The sequence below is a fragment of the Bombina bombina genome, chromosome 6 (assembly GCF_027579735.1).
Source record: "Bombina bombina isolate aBomBom1 chromosome 6, aBomBom1.pri, whole genome shotgun sequence".
Taxonomy (NCBI): domain Eukaryota; kingdom Metazoa; phylum Chordata; class Amphibia; order Anura; family Bombinatoridae; genus Bombina; species Bombina bombina.
Window position 1 is genome coordinate 841,481,164 of NC_069504.1, and position 23,099 is coordinate 841,504,262.

General features: G+C 39.0%; 1 protein-coding gene across 1 annotated transcript in view; it reads right to left on the reverse strand.

Annotated features, from left to right (window-relative positions):
* The window catches only part of LOC128663753 (A.superbus venom factor 1), a 489,422-nt gene that overhangs the window by 125,744 nt on the left and 340,579 nt on the right, over positions 1–23,099 (reverse strand). Inside the window, exons 24-27 of the mRNA XM_053718238.1 lie at positions 6,264–6,467; positions 5,997–6,072; positions 5,687–5,846; positions 3,060–3,158 (exon numbers count right to left, since the gene is read on the reverse strand). Coding sequence (XP_053574213.1) covers positions 3,060–3,158; positions 5,687–5,846; positions 5,997–6,072; positions 6,264–6,467 — 539 coding nt within the window. The remainder of the gene's footprint in view (positions 1–3,059; positions 3,159–5,686; positions 5,847–5,996; positions 6,073–6,263; positions 6,468–23,099) is intronic.

Genomic DNA, 23,099 nt, shown 5'->3' on the forward strand with positions numbered 1-23,099 from the left:
ATCCAGAACTGGTCTGAATACATTTTCTTTCTTTGGTACAATGAATAGGTTTGAATAAAACCCCAAACCTTGTTCCTGAGGAGGAACTGGCATGATTACCCCTGAAGACTCCAGATCTGAAACACACTTCAGAAACGCCTGAGCTTTTACTGGATTTACAGGGATGCGTGAGAGAAAAAATCTTCTCACAGGAGGTCTTACTTTGAATCCAATTCGATACCCTTGAGAGGCAATGCTCTGAATCCAATGATTTTGGACAGATTTTATCCAAAAATCCTTGAAAAACCTTAATCTGCCCCCTACCAGCTGACCTGGCATGAGGGCCGCACCTTCATGCGGATTTAGGGGCTGACTTTGGTTTCCTAAATGGCTTGGATTTATTCCAATTTGAGGAAGGCTTCCAATTGGAAGCACATTCCTTGGGGGAAGGATTGAGTTTTTGTTCTTTATTCTGACGAAAGGAACGAAAACGGTTAGAAGCCTTAGATTTACCCTTAGGTTTTTTATCCTGAGGCAAAAAAATCCTTTTCCCCCAGTGATAGTTGAAATAATAGAATCCAACTGAGAACCAAATAAATTATTACCTTGGAAAAAAAGAGATAGTAATCTAGATTTAGATGTCATATCAGCATTCCAAGATTTAAGCCACAAAGCTCTTCTAGCTAAAACAGCTAACGACATGGATCTAACATCAATTTTGATAAGATCAAAAATGGCATCACAAATAAATGATTAGCATGTTGCAGTAAGCGAACAACGCTAGATATGTCAGAATCCAATTCGTGTTGCGCTAAATTTTCCAACCAGAAAGTTGATGCAGCCACAACATCAGCCAAAGAAATAGCAGGTCTGAGAAGATGACCTGAATAGAAATAGGCCTTCCTTAGATAAGATTCAAGCTTCCTATCTAAAGGATCCTTAAAGGAAGTGCTATCTTCCATAGGAATAGTGGTACGTTTAGCAAGAGTAGAAATAGCCCCATCAACTTTGGGGATTTTTTCCCAAAACTCTATAGTTTTTGCTGGTAAAGGATACAATTTTTTAAACCTTGAAGAAGGAATAAAAAAAGTACCTGGCTTATTCCATTCCCTAGAAATCATATCAGAAATAGCCTCAGGAATGGGAAAAACCCCTGGGGAAACCACAGGAGGTTTAAAAACAGCATTTAAATGTTTATTAGACTGAACGTCAATAGGACTGGTTGCCTCAATAGCCAAATTAATTAATACTTCTTTTAATAAAGAACGCATATACTCTATTTTAAATAAATAAGTAGATTTGTCAGTGTCAATGTCTGAGGAAGGATCTTCTGTTTCAGATAGATCCTCATCAGAAGAGGATGCATTATTATGTTGTTGGTCATTTGAAATTTCATCAGCTAAATGAGAAGTTTTAAAAGACCTTTTACGTTTATTAGAAGGTGGAAATGCAGACAAAGCCTTCATAATAGAATCAGAAACAAATTCTTTAAAATTTATAAGTATATCATGCACATTTGAAGTTGAAGGAACTGAAACTGGCAATGTACTATTACTGATGGAAACACTATCTGCATGTAAAAGTTTATCATGACAACTATTACAAATGACATTGACATTCGGTGGAATAATTTCTACAACTTTACAACAAATGCACTTAGCTTTGGTAGTACCGATGTCAGGCAGCAATGTTCCAGCAGAAACTTCTGAGGCAGGATCAGATTGGGACATCTTGCACAATGTAAGAGAAAAAAACAACATATTAAGCAAAATTATTTCCTTATATGACAGTTTCAGGAATGGGAAAAATGCAATAGCATAGGCCTCTGAAAGCAAAAAGCAAGAGGCAAACAAACAAGGGGTATTGAAATAATGAAAAAAATTTGGCGCCAAGTATGACACACAACGTAACGTAAAGTCTTAAAAGAAATGACCGGAAATGACACACTTGCGTCACTAATGACGCCGCCGTGTGAAAGGTCTTGGCGTCACGTATGACGATGGAAATGACAAAGTTGCGTCATAAACGTACTTTTTTGCGCCAAAATTTTTTCCGTGCCAAGAATGACGCAATAAAGTTTAGCATTTGACGCACCCGCGGGCCTAATACCCGCAATTACAAGAAGTAATCAATTGAAAAAAGACTAAACCCCAGGTAGATATCTGTAGGAGCAGAGAACAGAGAGAGGCGCCTTATGGGACAGTATCGTGGTGTCACTAATATGTAGATAGAGGCAGGTAAGAAATACATTTCTTAAAAATGTTTACATTCCCAAATATGAAACTGACAGTCTGCAGAAGGAAATACATGAACCTGACTCATGGCAAATATAAGTACAATACATATATTTAGAACTTTATATAAATGCATAAAGTGCCAAACCCTAGCTGAGAGTGTCTGAAGTAATGAAAACATACTTACCGAAAGACACCCATCCACATATAGCAGATAGTCAAACCAGTACTGAAACGGTTATCAGTATAGGTAATGGAATATGAGAGTATATCGTCGATCTGAAAATGGAGGTAGGAGATGAATCTCTTCGACCGATAACAGAGAACCTATGAAATAGACCCCCATTAGGGAAATCATTGTATTCAAATAAGTGATACTCCCTTCACGTCCCTCTGACATTTGCTGTACTCTGAGAGGAATCGGGCTTCAACAATGCTGAGAAGCGCATATCAACGTAGAAATCTTAGCACAAACTTACTTCACCACCTCCATAGGAGGCAAAGTTTGTAAAACTGAATTGTGGGTGTGGCGAAGGGTGTATTTGTAGGCATTTTGAGGTTTGGGAAACTTTGCCCCTCCTGGTAGGATTGTATATCCCATATGTCACTAGCTCATGGACTCTTGCCAATTACATGAAAGAAATCGTCCCCCAGGTCTCCATTCTCACTAATTCCTCTAACACAGTTTTTGTTTGAGCTCAAGTGCAACCTTTTAATTGTCTTTAGGAAATATTATGATTTATAAATTATATACAAACAAAAGTATACAAATAGTGTTGCATCTGGCTATGTATTTTTTCCTTTATTAATAAAGTAGAGTTTCATTAATTTGAATCAGCCACTTACGGGGACACGTGCAGCACAAATCTTCTGACTTTCAAGCATAGCAATGAGCACAAAAGCTGTGAGAGCAGCATCAGGTTCATTAGAGTTATGGATTCCCCCCTATTTAATAAAGAAAGGAAAAGTCTGAGACATTACATCAGATAAAAGTAGCAGTTCTTTGATGATGATATATTTAAAGTAATATATAAAAGACTGGGGCGATATATCTTTTAAAGTAATATGAAAGTTTACTATGTAAATTATATGGAGGCAAGATGATAAAGGTAATCTAATATTTGTCTTATTTACATTTGAATTTGTTTAAACCTTTTACCTGAGGAATACAGTTTTTTCTCATAAAAAGAGAACTTGGATTCTATTTTAATAAATTATACTTTAATAATGCTGCTAAATTCACCCTCTATCAAGTTAATATTCACATACTACTCCTGTATGCAATTCTCAGTGGATTCCAAATTTCTCCAGGATTAAACTTAAAATTCTGATTATATCCTAAACAGACTCACAAATTCTGCATATAGCTATACATATTGCCTCCAAAAAATTTTACTGTTCTGAGCATGATCATTGCCGTTATGGCATTTTAACACATCTGGGAATTTTGGGTACCCCTAATGTCTTAGGAAACCCCCACATTATTTTGATAGAATCTCTATAAGCTTTAATAACCTTAAATGCTTTCTTAAATATTGGGATATTCAAATAAATCTGCAACTTACTTATGCAGTGTCCAATCAAATAATTCCAGATAATTAACGGCGAGATTACGAGTTTTGCGTTAGGAGCTGTGCGGTGCTAACAACCAGTTTTTTCTCACTGCTCACTTACCTGCAGCGCTGGTATTACAGGTTTTTACAAACCCGGCGTTAAAAGGCAAGAAGTGAGCGTTGAGCAAAATTTTGCTCCATACTGCACTCCAATACCAGCGCTGCTTAAGTCAGTGCTCGTGCACGATTTCCCCATAGACATCAATGGGGAGAGCCGGCTGAGAAAAAGTCTAACACCTGCCAAAAAGCAGCGTAAATCTCAGTAACGCAGCCCCATTGATTCCTATGGGGAAATAAAAGTTATGTTTACACCTAACACCCTAACATGAACCCCAAGTCTAAACACCCCTAATCTTACACTTATTAACCCCTAATCTGCCGCCCCCAACATCGCCGATACCTACATTATTTTTATTAACGCCTAATCTGCCGCTCCGGACACCGCCACCACCTACAGTATACTTATTAACCCCTAATCTGCTGCCCCCAACATCGCCGCCACCTACATTATATTTATTAACCCCAATCTGCTGTCCCCAATGTCGCCACATCCTACCTACACTTATTAACGTCGCTGCCACTATATTAAATGTATTAACCCCTAAATCTAAGTCTAACCCTAACCATAGCAACCCCTAACTTAAATATAATTTAAATAAATATAAATAAAATTACTATAATTAACTAAATTATTCCTATTTAAAACTAAATACTTACCTATAAAATAAACCCTAAGCTAGCTACAATATAACTAATAGTTACATTGTATCTAGCTTAGGGTTTATTTTTATTTTACAGGCAAGTTTGTATTTATTTTAACTAGGTAGAATAGTTACTAAATAGTTATTAACTATTTAATAACTACCTAGCTAAAATAAAGACAAATTGACCTGTAAAATAAAACCTAACCTAAGTTACAATAACACCTAACACTACACTACAATTAAATAAATTACCTACATTAAATAGAATTAAATAAATTAAATTAAATTAGCTAAATCACAAAAAACCCAAACACTAAATTACAGAAAATAAAAAAACAAATTAGTGATATTGTAGCTAGCTTAGAGTTTATTTTATAGGTATTTAGTTTTAAATAGGATTAATTTAGTTAATTATAGTAATTTTTTTTTAGATTTATTTAAATTATATTTAAGTTAGGGGGTGTTAGGGTTAGGGTTAGACTTAGCTTTATGGGTTAATACATTTAATATACTGGCAGCGACGTTGGGGACGGCATGTTAGGGGTTAATAAGTATAATGTAGGTGGCAACGATGTTAGGGGCGGCAGATTAGGGGTTAATAATATTTAACTAGTGTTTGCGAGGCGGGAGTGCGGTGGTTTATTGGTTAATATGTTTATTCTAGCGGCGGCGATGTCCGGAGCAGCAGATTAGGGGTTAAAAATTTTGCAATGTGGGAGGGCCTCGGTTTAGGGGTTCATATGTAGTTTATGGGTGTTAGTGTACTTTTTAGAACTTTAGTTATGAGTTTTATGCTACGGTGTTGTAGTGTAAAACTCATAACTACTGACTTTAAAATGTGTTAGGAATCTTGGAGGTAGAGGGTGTACCGCTCACTTTTTGGCCTCCCAGGACAGACTCGTAATACCAGCTCTATGGAAGTCCCATAGAAAAAAGGGTTTACAAAGTTTACGTAAGTCGGTTTGCGGTAAAGCCAAAGAAGTGTGCGGTGCCCATAAACCTGCAAGACTCGTATTAGCAGCGGTAGTGAGAAAGCAGCGTTAGGATCTGTTAACACTGCTTTTTCAGCTTAACGCAAAACACGTAATCTAGCCGTAAGAAAGGTAAAATTTTCAGTCCAGACACAAACACATATATCTGTGCATATTTCACATACGGTCATCTCTTTATGTACAACAGGAGCATCTTCTTTAAAAATTCCATCTGGCTTCTGTTTCTTCAGTATAAGCCACTTGATGGCTCCACACAACACAGCACTGTCAATGTCAACAAGGGACTGGGCCATTGCAAACACTTTAGCAACATATGCTGTAAGCCTGGAGAAAAAAGCAAAAGACAGATGGATTTACAAAATAATGGTTAATAGAAAATCAGAATTGAGGGACAAAAGACTGGACTAAAGAAATTCAGTTCAAATTAGAAGTACAGAAAGCCTGTCCAAAATGACAGTGAGAGGTTAGATTTACCATGTGCTAGCTGGTCTTTCCTTCCAGGCTGCATAAGAGCTGTCTATTTTGCGGTAAACCATTTGTCGAATATAACCTTGAATAAAAGCATAACATATGATAGTAAATGTTTAAGCTATAATAGTTGTGCATCTTTTAGAATCTTTTGGGAATTAATTATGTTCTTGGTGAAAATTATTTAGAATAATACAAAGAAACATTAATTTTAACAAATGTTCTTGTTCTCAATTAATGGTACTTAATTATTAACCTTTCAGCTACACTCACCTGTCTGGATATTATTAATGGCCTCTTTTCTACGGTGTATTCCAATTCGATCCCACTGTCCTGTGCTGTCTAGATAAATAGTGGCTATAACACTTGGTGTCATAGTTATCATGATCTCCTCTCCGCTTCCTACTGGTACCACAAACAGATGATTCAGCTTGAGGCTGTCAATGACATCTTCCACCCTACTACTGACTGGGGTCCCTGAGATAGTAAAAAGCAAAATATTTGTGAGAGTCTTACACCATAAAATAAAGTAAAAAAAATTGTGCATCCTAGTATATCAAACATGACACTTAAATAAATCCCTGACTTTCAAAAATAGAGATGCTGTACTCCATTCTTGAACAATAGATAATGATGTGGTAAAAGGGAGGTTCAATGTATGATCCTCACATTTTGCGTGGGACCCTTAATTCATCACCCTTTTTAAATGTATTCAAGGCTGAAGTTATTTATTTTTCTTGTTCATTGCACATGGGAAAGGGACTGACCCCCAAACTCTGTGCCTGGAAACTGAAAAGTGTGGTGCTGTTACCCATACCTTTGAATAGACACATAAATCATTCACCGCTACATATTAGATACATCCCCTTCATGTACAAATGAGAAATATCTACAGATTTCTCTAAGTAACCCTTGAGAGCCTTACTTCCAATGACCTGTACTTTTGAGCTTTACGTAAAATGTTTCATGTTAGCTGATTGACACAATGAAATCACATATTTTTGGGAAAAAAGTGAGGTAGAGTTGAGGCATTTATTGACTAATATAGACAAAATACACAAAATTACATTATTGCACTAGAAAATATTTGTTCTCTCATTTTGTTCTTCAAAACCTCACCAGCTACTACTTAACATAAGTCCCAGTTTTAATGCTACAGCCCAGGTTAAGGGGCCTATTTATGAAAGGATTGAATGCAGAGAGCACTACGCTCTCTCCACATTGCCCCAGCAGCTCTTGTGAACTGCTTGTACAATGCCGCCCCCTGCAGATTTGCGGCCAATCGGCCGCTAGCAGGGGGAGTGATGTCTGTCCACCTCCTCAGAGCAGGTGGACAGGTTATGGGGCAGTGGTCTTTAGACCGCTGCTCCATAACTTGTGTTTCTGTCGAGTCTGAAGGCTCACCAGAAGCACAGGCCCTCAAGCTCCATAAGGAGCTTGATAAATGGGCCCCTAAGTGTTGACTATCCCCATAAATATAATCTTTCTTCTAATCCCAGGTTTTTAAATACATACAGAAAGAGAATCACTCTCTCAGGAACAAACAACAGCGCGGTATCTTGTGCTAAAGTTATTTACCATGTGAAAGCAGCCTCTTTTAGCCTAATTGTGCTTTTCACAGATAAGGGTTTTCCTGAAGTATATTAGCCTGATCCCACCTAAAAAGGTCAGTCCAGCCCTGAAATACCAGGCAATACCTCTCTGAACAAGGGACATGACAACCCCTGACAATCAGGTCAGCATTCTTTGGGCTTCGTCAGTGAGGTGTTGCCATGTTCCTCTAAGCAGACTGGGCAATTCCACGTCTTGTCTCCCCATCACCCTTAGGGAGATCTCACTTGGGTCATATCAAAAATACATACAGAAAGAGAAGCGCTTTCTCATGAATGAACAACAGTTTTTTAAATCCCTGTGTTCTGAGTCTTTTCTGTGTGCCTTAGACAAGAGTAAAAAAAAAAAGAGTGAGGGCAGCTTTGATGTATTGGAAGAAGAATGAACAAGCAGGGGGCTGTGCTCTTTTAGATGTAGACAACTGGGCAAAATTAGTTTACCTTTGTTGAGTCATTTTTTGGTGTCACTCTTGGTGTGGCATTCTTGTGTTTGCGTCATTTTGCCATTGCTACTGCATCGTTGTGGTAGCATAATTTTTTAGCGTTGCTATTGTGTCGTCACGGTCACATCTTTTTTCGGATACTACTGCGTCGTTGCGGCCGTGTCAGTTTTGGCTGTCGCTTTTGCGTCATCGTGGTTGTGTTATTTTTATATTTAAATATTGGAGCTTCCATATCCTCCTTGCCCTAGTATAGTATTCTTTTTATCTATTGGGAGCACTTTATCTTTGACCTTGATACCTGGCTTTGAATTCGGATTGGACTGACCTTGGCTTTTCTTTTACCTTTGGTACCTTGCAAGATCAGACTGATACCTGGCTTTGAATTCGGATCGGACATTGACCTTTGCTCTTCTTTCTCCTTTGGTACCTTGCAAGGTTGGACTGATACCTAGCTTTGAATTTGGATTGAACTTTGACCTTGGCTCTTCTACTTTCCTAGTACATCAGCTTCTGTTCCTGGTAATTATCTTCATCCTGCAGTCTGAGAAGCTCCTAATTCCAGGTACTGTTTTACTTTCTACTGTACTCTGCTGATCCAGTCTCTGCCAGGACTTGTCTAGAGCCTTCGGTGGGTTTTTCTGTACCACTACCTCAGTCTCTGGGTATTTCAGACTATGACACTAACCCGAGTAGTGTGACAATATACTTAGGCCATAATATGGACCCAGATGAGGAAGCAAGGGCTGTTTCCTATCAAGGACGAATGTTCTTATATTTTATATGGCAAGGGAAAAGACCTAGAATTGATTTGAAAAGATTATTTATGGGGAAAGAACATGGTGGTCTGACACTATATATATATATATATATATATATATATATATATATATATATATATATATATATATATATATATAACACACACAGAGAAAACCCAGCACTCACTTACAAGCTCTCAGCTAAGATTTAAAAGCAAAACTGGAAAGGTTAGTCACCGCATCTGGCCAAATGGGACAAGCTCAGGTACCACGTCAAGGTCCTCTCCAATACCTGAGACCCTAAAACAGCCACACAATGCAAGCTTTCAAATCCAAACAAACTGAAAACAAAAAAAGGGTGCACAGGAATATGTAATCACCCTAGACATATACAAAACAGGGAAGGGAACTGCACTCTCATACCGTACCGGGTACACATCCTATGACCCTGCAACATGCTCAGCCCTGGGTGCCACTGGCACTCACAGGAAGCTGTGCTGTTCCCTTCCGTGTTTTGTATATGTCTAGGGTGATTACATATTCCTGTGCACCCTTTTTTTGTTTTCAGTTTGTTTGGATTTGAAAGCTTGCATTGTGTGGCTGTTTTAGGGTCTCAGGTATTGGAGAGGACCTTGACGTGGTACCTGAGCTTGTCCCATTTGGCCAGATGCGGTGACTAACCTTTCCAGTTTTGCTTTTAAATCTTAGCTGAGAGCTTGTAAGTGAGTGCTGGGTTTTCTCTGTGTGTTGTATTAATTTGTTTTGTAATTTTCCCTATGGTTCTTGCACCCAGACCTGTCTGGGGTTAACTGCTTGTGGCTCTGGGGACAGCACAGCTTCCTGTGAGTGCCAGTGGCACCCAGGGCTGAGCATGTTGCAGGTTCATAGGATGTGTACCCGGTCCGGTATGAGAGTGCAGTTCCCTTCCGTGTTTTGTATATGTCTAGGGTGATTACATATTCCTGTGCACCCTTTTTTTGTTTTCAGTTTGTTTGGATTTGAAAGCTTGCATTGTGTGGCTGTTTTAGGGTCTCAGGTATTGGAGAGGACCTTGACGTGGTACCTGAGCTTGTCCCATTTGGCCAGATGCGGTGACTAACCTTTCCAGTTTTGCTTTTAAATCTTAGCTGAGAGCTTGTAAGTGAGTGCTGGGTTTTCTCTGTGTGTTGTATTAATTTGTTTTGTAATTTTCCCTATGGTTCTTGCACCCAGACCTGTCTGGGGTTAACTGCTTGTGGCTCTGGGGACAGCACAGCTTCCTGTGAGTGCCAGTGGCACCCAGGGCTGAGCATGTTGCAGGGTCATAGGATGTGTACCCGGTCCGGTATGAGAGTGCAGTTCCCTTCCGTGTTTTGTATATGTCTAGGGTGATTACATATTCCTGTGCACCCTTTTTTTGTTTTCAGTTTGTTTGGATTTGAAAGCTTGCATTGTGTGGCTGTTTTAGGGTCTCAGGTATTGGAGAGGACCTTGACGTGGTACCTGAGCTTGTCCCATTTGGCCAGATGCGGTGACTAACCTTTCCAGTTTTGCTTTTAAATCTTAGCTGAGAGCTTGTAAGTGAGTGCTGGGTTTTCTCTGTGTGTTGTATTAATTTGTTTTGTAATTTTCCCTATGGTTCTTGCACCCAGACCTGTCTGGGGTTAACTGCTTGTGGCTCTGGGGACAGCACAGCTTCCTGTGAGTGCCAGTGGCACCCAGGGCTGAGCATGTTGCAGGGTCATAGGATGTGTACCCGGTCCGGTATGAGAGTGCAGTTCCCTTCCGTGTTTTGTATATGTCTAGGGTGATTACATATTCCTGTGCACCCTTTTTTTGTTTTCAGTTTGTTTGGATTTGAAAGCTTGCATTGTGTGGCTGTTTTAGGGTCTCAGGTATTGGAGAGGACCTTGACGTGGTACCTGAGCTTGTCCCATTTGGCCAGATGCGGTGACTAACCTTTCCAGTTTTGCTTTTAAATCTTAGCTGAGAGCTTGTAAGTGAGTGCTGGGTTTTCTCTGTGTGTTGTATTAATTTGTTTTGTAATTTTCCCTATGGTTCTTGCACCCAGACCTGTCTGGGGTTAACTGCTTGTGGCTCTGGGGACAGCACAGCTTCCTGTGAGTGCCAGTGGCACCCAGGGCTGAGCATGTTGCAGGGTCATAGGATGTGTACCCGGTCCGGTATGAGAGTGTAGTTCCCTTCCGTGTTTTGTATATGTCTAGGGTGATTACATATTCCTGTGCACCCTTTTTTTGTTTTCAGTTTGTTTGGATTTGAAAGCTTGCATTGTGTGGCTGTTTTAGGGTCTCAGGTATTGGAGAGGACCTTGACGTGGTACCTGAGCTTGTCCCATTTGGCCAGATGCGGTGACTAACCTTTCCAGTTTTGCTTTTAAATCTTAGCTGAGAGCTTGTAAGTGAGTGCTGGGTTTTCTCTGTGTGTTGTATTAATTTGTTTTGTAATTTTCCCTATGGTTCTTGCACCCAGACCTGTCTGGGGTTAACTGCTTGTGGCTCTGGGGACAGCACAGCTTCCTGTGAGTGCCAGTGGCACCCAGGGCTGAGCATGTTGCAGGGTCATAGGATGTGTACCCGGTCCGGTATGAGAGTGCAGTTCCCTTCCGTGTTTTGTATATGTCTAGGGTGATTACATATTCCTGTGCACCCTTTTTTTGTTTTCAGTTTGTTTGGATTTGAAAGCTTGCATTGTGTGGCTGTTTTAGGGTCTCAGGTATTGGAGAGGACCTTGACGTGGTACCTGAGCTTGTCCCATTTGGCCAGATGCGGTGACTAACCTTTCCAGTTTTGCTTTTAAATCTTAGCTGAGAGCTTGTAAGTGAGTGCTGGGTTTTCTCTGTGTGTTGTATTAATTTGTTTTGTAATTTTCCCTATGGTTCTTGCACCCAGACCTGTCTGGGGTTAACTGCTTGTGGCTCTGGGGACAGCACAGCTTCCTGTGAGTGCCAGTGGCACCCAGGGCTGAGCATGTTGCAGGGTCATAGGATGTGTACCCGGTCCGGTATGAGAGTGCAGTTCCCTTCCGTGTTTTGTATATGTCTAGGGTGATTACATATTCCTGTGCACCCTTTTTTTGTTTTCAGTTTGTTTGGATTTGAAAGCTTGCATTGTGTGGCTGTTTTAGGGTCTCAGGTATTGGAGAGGACCTTGACGTGGTACCTGAGCTTGTCCCATTTGGCCAGATGCGGTGACTAACCTTTCCAGTTTTGCTTTTAAATCTTAGCTGAGAGCTTGTAAGTGAGTGCTGGGTTTTCTCTGTGTGTTGTATTAATTTGTTTTGTAATTTTCCCTATGGTTCTTGCACCCAGACCTGTCTGGGGTTAACTGCTTGTGGCTCTGGGGACAGCACAGCTTCCTGTGAGTGCCAGTGGCACCCAGGGCTGAGCATGTTGCAGGGTCATAGGATGTGTACCCGGTCCGGTATGAGAGTGCAGTTCCCTTCCGTGTTTTATATATATATATATATATATATATAAATTAATTATATAACTTAATTTCTCTGGCAAAATTTGTTATAGGTTGGCTTTGGAATTCAAACTATTTTTCACAATTAGAACTTGAAGAGAATGTTTTATACCAATATTCTTCTATAGCCATTCTTCATTGTAATCTTAAAATTATTCCTAGATAAGTTAAAAATTTAAGCTTGATATACAATCTACTCTTAGCCTGGCAGAAGATATGTACTAAAATAGGTCTTAACTATGCAATTTCTAATCATCAGTTCACTATGGGAAATCCTGAATTTACCCCTGTAATCTACACGGAAGTGTTTCATAAATGGGCCCGTTTGGGGCTCCTAGGTTAACAAACTTTGTAGATTTCAATTTAAAAACAGTTAAAACTTTCTCTGACTTAAAAGAAGAGTATCTTTTAGACAATAAGGACTTATTTGCTTATCTTCAGATATGACATTAACGCCTAGATTACGAGTTTTGTCGGTAAAGCCGTGCGTTGCTAACAAGGCTTTTTTTCTTAACGCTCCCTTTAAATAACGCTGGTATTACAAGTTTTCAGAATGGCAGAGTTAGCCTCATAAAAGGGAGCGTTGAGCAAAATTTAGCTCCACATCTCCCTGTAATACCAGCATTGCTTACGGTAGTGGTAAGCTGGCAAAACGTGCTTGTGCACGATTCCCCCATAGGAAACAATGGGGCTGAGACGGCTGAAAAAAAAAACCTAACACCTTCAAAAAAGCAGCGTTCAGCTCCTAACACAGCCCCATTGTTTCCTATGGGGAAATATTTTCTAAGTCTACACCTAACACCCTAACATGAACCCTGAGTCTAAACACCCCTAACCTTACACTTATTAACCCCTAATCTGCCGCCCCCGACATTGCTGACACCTACATTATACTTATTAACCCCTAATCTGCCGCTACGGACACCGCCGCCACCTACATTATACGTATTAACCCCTAATCTGCTGCCCCTAACATCGCCGACACCTATATTATATTTATTAACCCCTAATCTGCTGCCCCCAACGTCGCCGCTACTATATTAAAGGGACATAATACACTCATTTTTTTCTTTGCATAAATGTTTTGTAGATGATCTATTTATATAGCCCATAAAGTTTTTTTTTTAAATAAATGTATAGTTTTGCTTAACTCCTAACCAAGCCCCAAAGTTTTATGTGAATACCGTCAGCTACCTTCTCCAGCTTGCTCCTGTTTGTGTAAAGGGTCTTTTCATATGCAAAAGAAGGGGGAGGGGGGGAGTGTCTTATTTGCCACTTGCAGTGGGCTTTCCAGCTGCCTTTTCAACAGAGCCAAACTGACAGCTTCTAAGTAAGTTTTTAAACACTTTTATACTGGATTTTTATATCAGTATCTGTGTATCTTATTCTTTATAGTAGTGTCTATTACATACAGTTATATGAAAATGAGTGTATACTGTCCCTTTAAATGTAATAACCCCTAAACCTAAGTCTAACCCTAACCCTAACACCCCCTAACTTAAATCTATTTTTAATAACTCTAAATAAAATTACTATAATTAAATAAATTATTCCTATTTAAAACTAAATACTTACCTATGAAATAAACCCTAATATAGCTACAATATAACTAATAGTGTTTGTTTGTTTTTTGGTAATATAGTTTAGTTTATTTAATTGTATTTTAGTTTAGACAATTGTAGTTAATTTATTTAATTAATTTATTGATAGTGTAGTGTTAGGTGTATTTGTAACTTAGGTTAGGATTTATTTTACAGGCAACTTTGTATTTATTTTAACTAGGTACAACAGCTATTAAATAGTTAATAACTATTTAATAGCTACCTAGTTAAAATAATTACAAAATTACCTGTAAAATAAATCCTAACCTAAGTTACAAATACACCTAACACTACCCTATCAATAAATTAATTAAATAAATTAACTACAATTGTCTAAACTAAAATACAATTAAATAAACTAAACTATATTACCAAAAAACAAACACTAAATTACAAAAAATAAAAAAATATTACAAGAAGTTTAATCTAATTACACCTAATCTAATCCCCCTAATAAAATAAAAAATCCCCCCAAAATAATAAAATTCCCTATCCTAAACTAAATTACAAAGTAATCAGCTCTTTTACCAGCCCTTAAAAGGGCTTTTTGCGGGGCATTGCCCCAAAGTAATCAGCTCTTTTACCTGTAAAAAAAAGAAATACAATACCCCCCAACAGTACAACCTACCACCCACACACCCCTACTCTAAAACCCACCTGATCCCCCCTTCAAAAAGCCTAACACTACCCCATTGAAGATCACCCTATCTTGAGCCGTGTTCACCCAGCCAGGCACCGATGGGCAGAAGAGGACATCCGGACTGGCAGAAGTCTTCATCCTATCCGGGCAAAAGAGGAAATCCGGACCGGCAGACATCTTCATCCAGGCGGCATCTTCTTTCTTCATCCTTCCGGAGCGGAGCAGAGCCATCTTCTATCCAGCCGTTGTTGAGCCATCCTCTTCAATCGAAGTCCTAACGAAGAATGAAGGTTCCTTTAAATGACGTCATCCAAGATGGCATCCCTCGAATTCTAATTGGCTGATAGGATTCTATCAGCCAATCGGAATTAAGGTAGGAAAAATCTGATTGGCTGATTTAATCAGCTAATCGGATTGAAGTTCAATCCGATTGGCTGATTGGATCAGTCAATAGAATGCGAGGTTAATTCTATTGGCTGATAAAATCAGCCAATTGGATTGAACTTCAATCCGATTGGCTGATTAAATCAACCAATCGGATTTTTCCTACCTTAATTCTGAATGGCTGATAGAATACTATCAGCCAATCGGAATTCGAGGGACGCCATCTTGGATGACGTCATTTAAAGGAACCTTCATTCTTCGTTAGGACTTCGATTGAAGAGGATGGCTCCACGTTGGCTGGATAAAAGATGGCTCCGCTCCGGGAAGGATGAAGATAGAAGATGCCGCCTGGATGAAGATGTCTGCCGGTCCGGATGTCCTCTTCTGCCCAGATAGGATGAAGACTTCTGCCGGTCCGGATGTCCTCTTCTGCCCCATCGGTGCCCGGCTGGGTGAAGACGGCTCAAGGGGGGATCAGGTGGGTTTTAGAGTAGGGGTGTGTGGGTTGTAATGTTGGGGGTATTGTATTTCTTTTTTTTACAGGTAAAAGAGCTGATTACTTTGGGGCAATGCCCCGCAAAAAGCCCTTTTAAGGGCTGGTAAAAGAGCTGATTACTTTGTAATTTAGTTTAGGATAGGGAATTTTATTATTTTGGGGGGATTTTTTATTTTATTAGGGGGATTAGATTAGGTGTAATTAGATTAAATTTATTGTAATATTTTATTATTTTTTGTAATTTAGTGGTTTTTTTTTGTAATATAGTTTAGTTTATTTAATTGTATTTTAGTTTAGATAATTAATTAATTTATTGATAGTGTAGTGTTAGGTGTATTTGTAACTTAGGTTAGGATTTATTTTACAGGTAATTTTGTAATTATTTTAACTAGGTATCTATTAAATAGTTATTAACTATTTAATAGCTATTGTACCTAGTTAAAATAAATACAAAGTTGCCTGTAAAATAAATATAAATCCTAAAATAGCTACAATGTAACTTAGTTATATTGAAGCTATATTAAGGTTTATTTCATAGGTAAGTATTTAGTTTTAAATAGGAATAATTTATTTAATTATAGTAATTTTATTTATATTTATTAAAAATAGATTTAAGTTAGGGGGGTGTTAGGGTTAGGGTTAGACTTAGGTTTAGGAGTTAATACTTTTAATATAGTAGCGGCGACGTTGGGGGCAGCAGATTAGGGGTTAATAATTGTAGGTAGGTGGCGGCGATGTTAGGGATGGCAGATTAGGGGTTAATAAAATTTATTATAGTGTTTGCGAGGCGGGAGTGCGGCGGTTTAGGGGCTAATACATTTATTATAGTTGCGGCGATGTCCGGTCGGCAGATTAGGGGTTAATAAGTGTAGGTAGGTGGCGGCATGGGGGGGGCAGATTAGGAGTTAATAAATATAATGTAGGTGTTGGCGATGTTAGGGGCAGCAGATTAGGGGTTCATAGGTATAATGTAGGTGGCGGCGATGTCCGGTCGGCAGATTAGGGGTTAAATAATTTTATTATAGTGTTTGCAATGTGGGGGGCCTCGGTTTAGGGGTTTATAGGTAGTTTTTGTGTGTTAGTGTACTTTTTAGCACTTTAGTTAAGAGCTTTATGTTCCAGCGTTAGCCCATAAAACTCTTAACTACTGACTTTTAAATGCGGTAGGAGTCTTGGAGGTAGAGGCTGTACCGCTCACTTCTTCCAAGACTTGTAATACCAGCGTTAGGCAAATCCCATTAAAAAGATAGGATACGCAATTGACGTAAGGGGATTTGCAGTATGGAAAAGTCGCGGAAAAAAGTGAGCGGTACACCTGTACCTGCCAAACTTGTAATACCAGCGGGCATTAAAAAGCAGCTTACTGAACGCTGCTTTGTAAGGCTAACGCCAAACTCGTAATCTAGCAGTAAATTCTTAATATTGTTAACCTGCATGGGTGGAACTGGACATAGTTTAAAATGTTTTAAAGTCTTTTTTCCATCTCTCCTTGGTATAGAATTTTAATTGAATGTAGAGGAGATGAAAACTTAGTCTATATTTTTAATAAATGGCAACCTCTGCTTGTAAATCTTCATACTCATGATATAAAACACTCTATCAATAGGGTGCATGAATCCACATTATCGGCTTCCTGGAGAGAATCACATCTTAAACTTTTGTACATGACCTATTATACTCCGTACAGGGGACACAAGTGGTACAATCTAGACTTTAATAAGTATCCTAAATGTCAATTATTAGGAGCTGATTTAATGCACATGTTATGGGAATGCCCCAAGATAAAACAATTATGGCTTAAGGTAGAATATTGGATTAATACGGTTTTAAAGTTATTTACTTTTATTTTTTCCAAGCTTAAGATAATCCTTCTCTTCCCCTATAGCATAGATCTGCCCAATAATATATTCATTAACTCTTTTATTCAGTGTATAAGAAGTCTCATTGTTTACAAATGGAAAGATAAGACAACACCTAAACTTTCAGAAATAATGAGCTTCATTAAAAAGCAGAGAGACACAGATACTAACCTAGAACCACAAGTGTGGTCTTTTTTTGCAAAATGGTCAATTTTTTTATCAAATCACTTTCTAAGGAAGATATTATATTCCCATTTACAAATATAGACTTAGTCTTACTTGGAATATGGTTAGATCTTTAGATGGGACGACAAGGATAGAGAGGAGGGGAACTAATATTATTGTTATTATTATTTCTTTTAACCCCTTTTTTTGTAGGGGTTTAAAAAAATTGAAAATTTAGTAGAGAGTACAATTATTAGTTTTTGTTACTACAAGTATTGAGATATTATGAAATGTGTGTATTATCAATTTTTGCATGTTAAATCACAATACTTTGTATTGTTGGGAGCTCACGCTATTCAACTCCAAAACTTAGACTCCAAGCTTGAAGCCATTACTGCCATGCTGGCCTCTTTGGGAGCCAGAACCCCTTCTACTACTGACGCCACTTCTGGTACCACGGCTGCTACTAACCCTTCCGAACCTAGATCCTCTTCTTCTACCTTCGCTATCCCAAAGATTTCTCTTCTGGACAAGTGGCTTCCTTACTGGATCTACGACAAAATAATAGACCAGTGGCACAATATGCTGTGAAATTCTGTACCTTGTCCTATGAAACCTGTTGTGATTCTGGAGCCTTAAAGGCAGCCTTTAGAAAGGGTCTGAACGATCACACCAAGGATGAGCTTACTTATCGAGATCTACCCTCGTCCCTTAAAGATTTAATTTCTTTTTGTTTCCAGTTGTATACTCATTTTAATGAACACTAGGCAGAGAAAGACAGGGATAGGAGAACAGCCCCCTCCCAGCCTATAATGTGTCTGGCACCTAGGTTTTCTACCACTCCTGTTCCTTTATCTCCTCCTAATACTAAGGTGGAACCCATGGATGTATCTTCATTTAAACTTTCCGAGGCTGAAAGGCAACAACGAAGGCAACAAGGGCTTTGTTTATACTGTGGCTCAAGTTCTCATCAGTTAAAGTCTTGTCCCCTCAGTCAGGGAAAAGAAAGAGCTTAGTAGCTACTAGAGGTGTACCACTAAACAAAACGTCTAAGAAAACTCCACTACCCACAAAGATCCTAGTTCCTGTTACCCTAAAATTCAATAGACAAATGATTACTTCTAAGACCTTTGCTGACTCTGTGGTCGTTGGTAATTTTTTGGATTCTAAGTTTGTCAAGAATTTAAGGATTCCTCTTCTTTCTAAAACCCAGTGCCTCAAGATCACCACCTTGGATGGTTCTTGACTTGGCTCCAGTTATATCCAATTTGAGACTCCCAAAATTTCCTTCTCTGTGGGTGTTCTCCACTCAAAAAGAATAAAATCTCATATTATACATTCTCCTACTCAGCCTGTAATCTTGGGTCTTCCTTGGTTACAGAAACACAATCCTACGTTTAACTGGTCCTTGTGTCAGTTAGTCTCTTGGGGAAAGAACTGTTTTTCTTCATGTATCCAAGAAGTGTATCCTCCAAGTCTTCCTATGGCCAATATTGACACATCTCATACAGTACCGAAAACCTATTCTGCCTTTGCAGATTTGAGAAAAAGGCTGTGGATATTCTACCTCCCCATCACCCATATGACTGTAAAATAGAACTATACCCTGGAGCCCCTATTTCTAAGGGGCAAATGTATTATCTCTCTAAAGAGGAGTTCAAGGCTATGGAGGAGAATATACAAGAAAACCTTGCTAAAGGATTTATCAGTCCTTCCTCCTTTCCTGCTAGGGCAGGTTTCCTTTTTGTGAGCAAGAACAATGGAGGCTTACACCCATGTATTGACTATCAGGCTTTAAACCAAATCCAGATCAAGAACTTATACCCTCTACTCTTGATACTTGAGCTATTTTACCTAATTAGATCTACGTGGGGCTTACAACTTAGTCCGCATACACAAAGGTGACAGATGGAAGACTGCCTTCAACACAATAGTTCTACATTATGAGTATTTAGTGATGCCCTTTGGGCTTTGTAATGCCACAGCAGTCCTTCAAACCTTTGCCAATGACATATTTCAGGATCTACTATACAGAACAGTTAGCGTTTACCTAGATTAAATTTTGATCTTCTCTTACTGAACAGCGACATGTACAACAAAGTTCTTTGTCAATTACGAAACAATTAATTATATGCTAAATTAGAGAAATTTGAATTTGACAAAGTGCAAATACAGTTTCATGGATATATTGCCATGGATGCCTCCAAATTAGAGGCTGTATTGAATTGGCCGCAACCTACCACTCTAAAAGGCATACAATGTTTTTTGGAGATTTGCCAACTATTACTGGAAATTTATCCAGAACTTTACAACAAAGTTCTTTGTCAATTACGAAACAATTAATTATATGCTAAATTAGAGAAATTTGAATTTGACAAAGTGCAAATACAGTTTCATGGATATATTGCCATGGATGCCTCCAAATTAGAGGCTGTATTGAATTGGCCGCAACCTACCACTCTAAAAGGCATACAATGTTTTTTGGAGATTTGCCAACTATTACTGGAAATTTATCCAGAACTTTTCAAAGATCACTGCACCTAAATTTGAGCTGACAAAACATAATCAGAATTGCAAGGAGTGGCCTGACTCAACCATTACTGCCTTTGAGAAGCTAAAAGCTGGCTTTTGTTCTGCACCTGTGTTAAGACACCAAAATCCTGAGTTACAGGTTGTTCTAGAAGTCGATGCATCTGACATGAGGGCAGGTGCAGTACTGTCACAGAGAGATCCTGCTACTTCAAAATTCCTTCCAGTGGCCATCTTTACGAAAAGGTTTTCTGCACCTGAGATGAATTATAATGTAGGAAAAAAAACTTCTAGCTATGAAATTGGCCCTTACTGAATGGAGGCACTGGTTGGACGGTACTGAAATACCGATACTCATCCTTACCGACCACAAAAACCTGACCTATTTGGAATCCGCTCAATGGTTTAATGCCAGGCAAGCTAGCTGGGCTCTCTTTTTCTCTTGCTTCAATTTTGTACCCAGGGACAAAAAACAAGAAAGCTGATGCCTTGCCATGTCAATTTTGCCAAACTACAGTTCTTGTCCAGGATACACCTGAACCAATTCTACCTCCTACCTGCTTTGTCTCCCAGCTAACTACCACCTTATTAAAGAAATTAAATAATGCTCAGCAGACTAGTCCTGTTAACACTAACCATCCATCTAACACCCTTTATGTTCCTCCTGATTTATATACAGCTCTTTTGGCTTGGGCTCATGATAGTAAAATATCTGGTCCCCCTGGCATGGGCTGGACTTACAAGTTACTCTGCTAACATGTCTGGTGGCCTTCTATGACCAAGGATACCAGTGATTATGTTAACGTTTGTGTAAATTGTGCTACTAACAAGACTCCTTGTTCCCTACCATCTGGCCTTTTGCAACCTCTACCTATACCCAAGTAACCTTGGACTCATCTCTCCATGGATTTTGTGGTAGATCTTCCTCCTTCCAACAACCATACTGTAAATTGGGTAGTCGTAGACTGCTTTTACAAACAAGCAAATTCCATCCCGTTGCCCAAATTACCATCTGCTCAAGAACTTGCTACACTTTTCATACAGCATGTTATATGCCTTCATGACATTCTGGAGGAGATAGTTTCTGATCAAGGACCTCAATTCATCTCTGCCTTCTGGAGAGGACTCTGTAAACTTTTGGGTACTACTACTATGTCTCTCCTCTGGCTACCATCCCCAAGCCAATGGTCAGACCGAGAAAATTAATCAAGGCTTACCTTCATGCCTTTGTACACCTACAACAATCAGAGTGGTCTGATCTTATGCCATTAGCCGAATTAGCTCAAAACATCCACTGTCATTCTTCACTCCACTGCTCTCCGTTCATGGCTGCCATGGGTTATCAGCCAAGAATAATCAGTCTCAGCTCCTCTCATGTAGGTGTTACGGCTGCAGACCACCCGGTTCGGATTTTTGCTGATCGTCATCATGCCAGAAACCTACACTTTTCTGTTGGGGATCGAGTTTGGCTAGCTACCTGGCACATCTGATTTTGTCAATCTTATCACAAATTAAAACCTCAAAACTGTCACTCTCTAGCTTTGAATTAGGTTGTGGATTGAGCTCTCATCCTATTGGCTGATTGCAACAGCCAATAGGATTTTAGCAGCTCTAATCCTATTGGCTGATTGGAAGAGCCAATAGGATTTTAGTAGCTATAATCCTATTGGCTGATTGAAATCTTTCAGCCAATAGGAAGGAAAAGAATTCCATCTTGGATGACGTCACTTGCATTGAAGTTGCAGTTTAGGGCGGCGACCGTATGAAGAGGATGCTCCGCGCCGGATGTCTTCAGGATGGACCCGCTCCGCGCCGGGCGGATAAAGATAGAACATTCCGTCTGAATGAAGATTTCTTGCCGACTGGATGAGGACTTCTCCTGCTGGATGAAGATGGAAGAAGTGCCCGGATGAAGACTTCTTGTCGCTTGGATGAAGACTTCTTGCCGGCTGGATGGATCCTTCAGTGGGACTTTAATAACTGTAAGTGGATCGTCTGGGTTAGTGCTTGGTTTATTTAAGTTTTTTTTGGGTGAGTGTTATTTTTAGATTAGGGTCTGGGCATGTAAAAGAACTAAATGCCTTTTTAAGGGCAATGCCCATACAAATGCCCTTTTCAGGGCAATGAGAAGCTTAGGTTATTTTAGATATGTTTTTCTATTTGGGAGGGTTGTTTGGTTGGGTGGTGGGTTTTACTGTTGGGTGGTGTTTGTATTTTTTTTTTAAAGGGTAAAGAGCTGATTTCTTTGGGGAAATGCCCCACAAAGGGTCCTTTTGAAGGCCATTGGTAGTACATTGTAGGCTAAGGGTTTTTTTATTTTGGGGGGCTTTATTTTGATAGGGCTATTAGATTAAGTGTAATTCTTTTTTATTTTTGATAACGTGTTTTTTCTCTCTCGTAATTTAGTGTTTTTTTATTTTTTGTAATTTAGTCATTTGTGAAAAGGTTTAATAGTATATTTAAATAATTTTAGTAGGGTTAGGTTTTTTAATATGTAATTTAGTTTATTTAATGGTTAGTTTAATTTAATTGTAGTATATTAGTTAGGGTAGGTTAATTAATAGTTTAAAATTATTTTATTTTAATTCAACAGGTAAACTTAAATTTATATTAAGATAGGGATGTTGTAATTTTAATTTAAATTAAGCGGGTTGTTAGGTTTAGGGGTTAGTAGCTTAATATAGTTTTTTGCTATGTGGGGGGGCTGACGGTTTAGGGGTTAATAGGTTTAGTTAGTGGTAGTGATGTGGGAGGCCAGGGGTTTAGGGGTTAATAAGTTTATTTAGTTGCTGCGGTGTCAAGGAGCGGTGGAATAGGGGTTAATACATTTTATTTAGGTGGCGGTGATGTCGGGCGGCAGATTTGGGGTGTTTAGACTCAGGGTTTATGTTCGAGTGTTAGGTGTAAACGTAACTTGTTTTCAAACATATAAATCAATGGGATATCTGGTAACATCGAACGTAAGCTTTCGGTGCTTTCAGACTCCCATTGATTTCTATGGCATCTGCGGCCTCCAGGGTGGTGGATTGAAAAACAGGTACGCTGGGCCGGAATAGCCGCGATTGTACCTGTTAGAAATTTGATAAATGGTAAAAAGTGTCAGAGCCAAATGTGTATTTGGAACATCTGTAATGATGTATGCATCGATCCGCGTTGGATT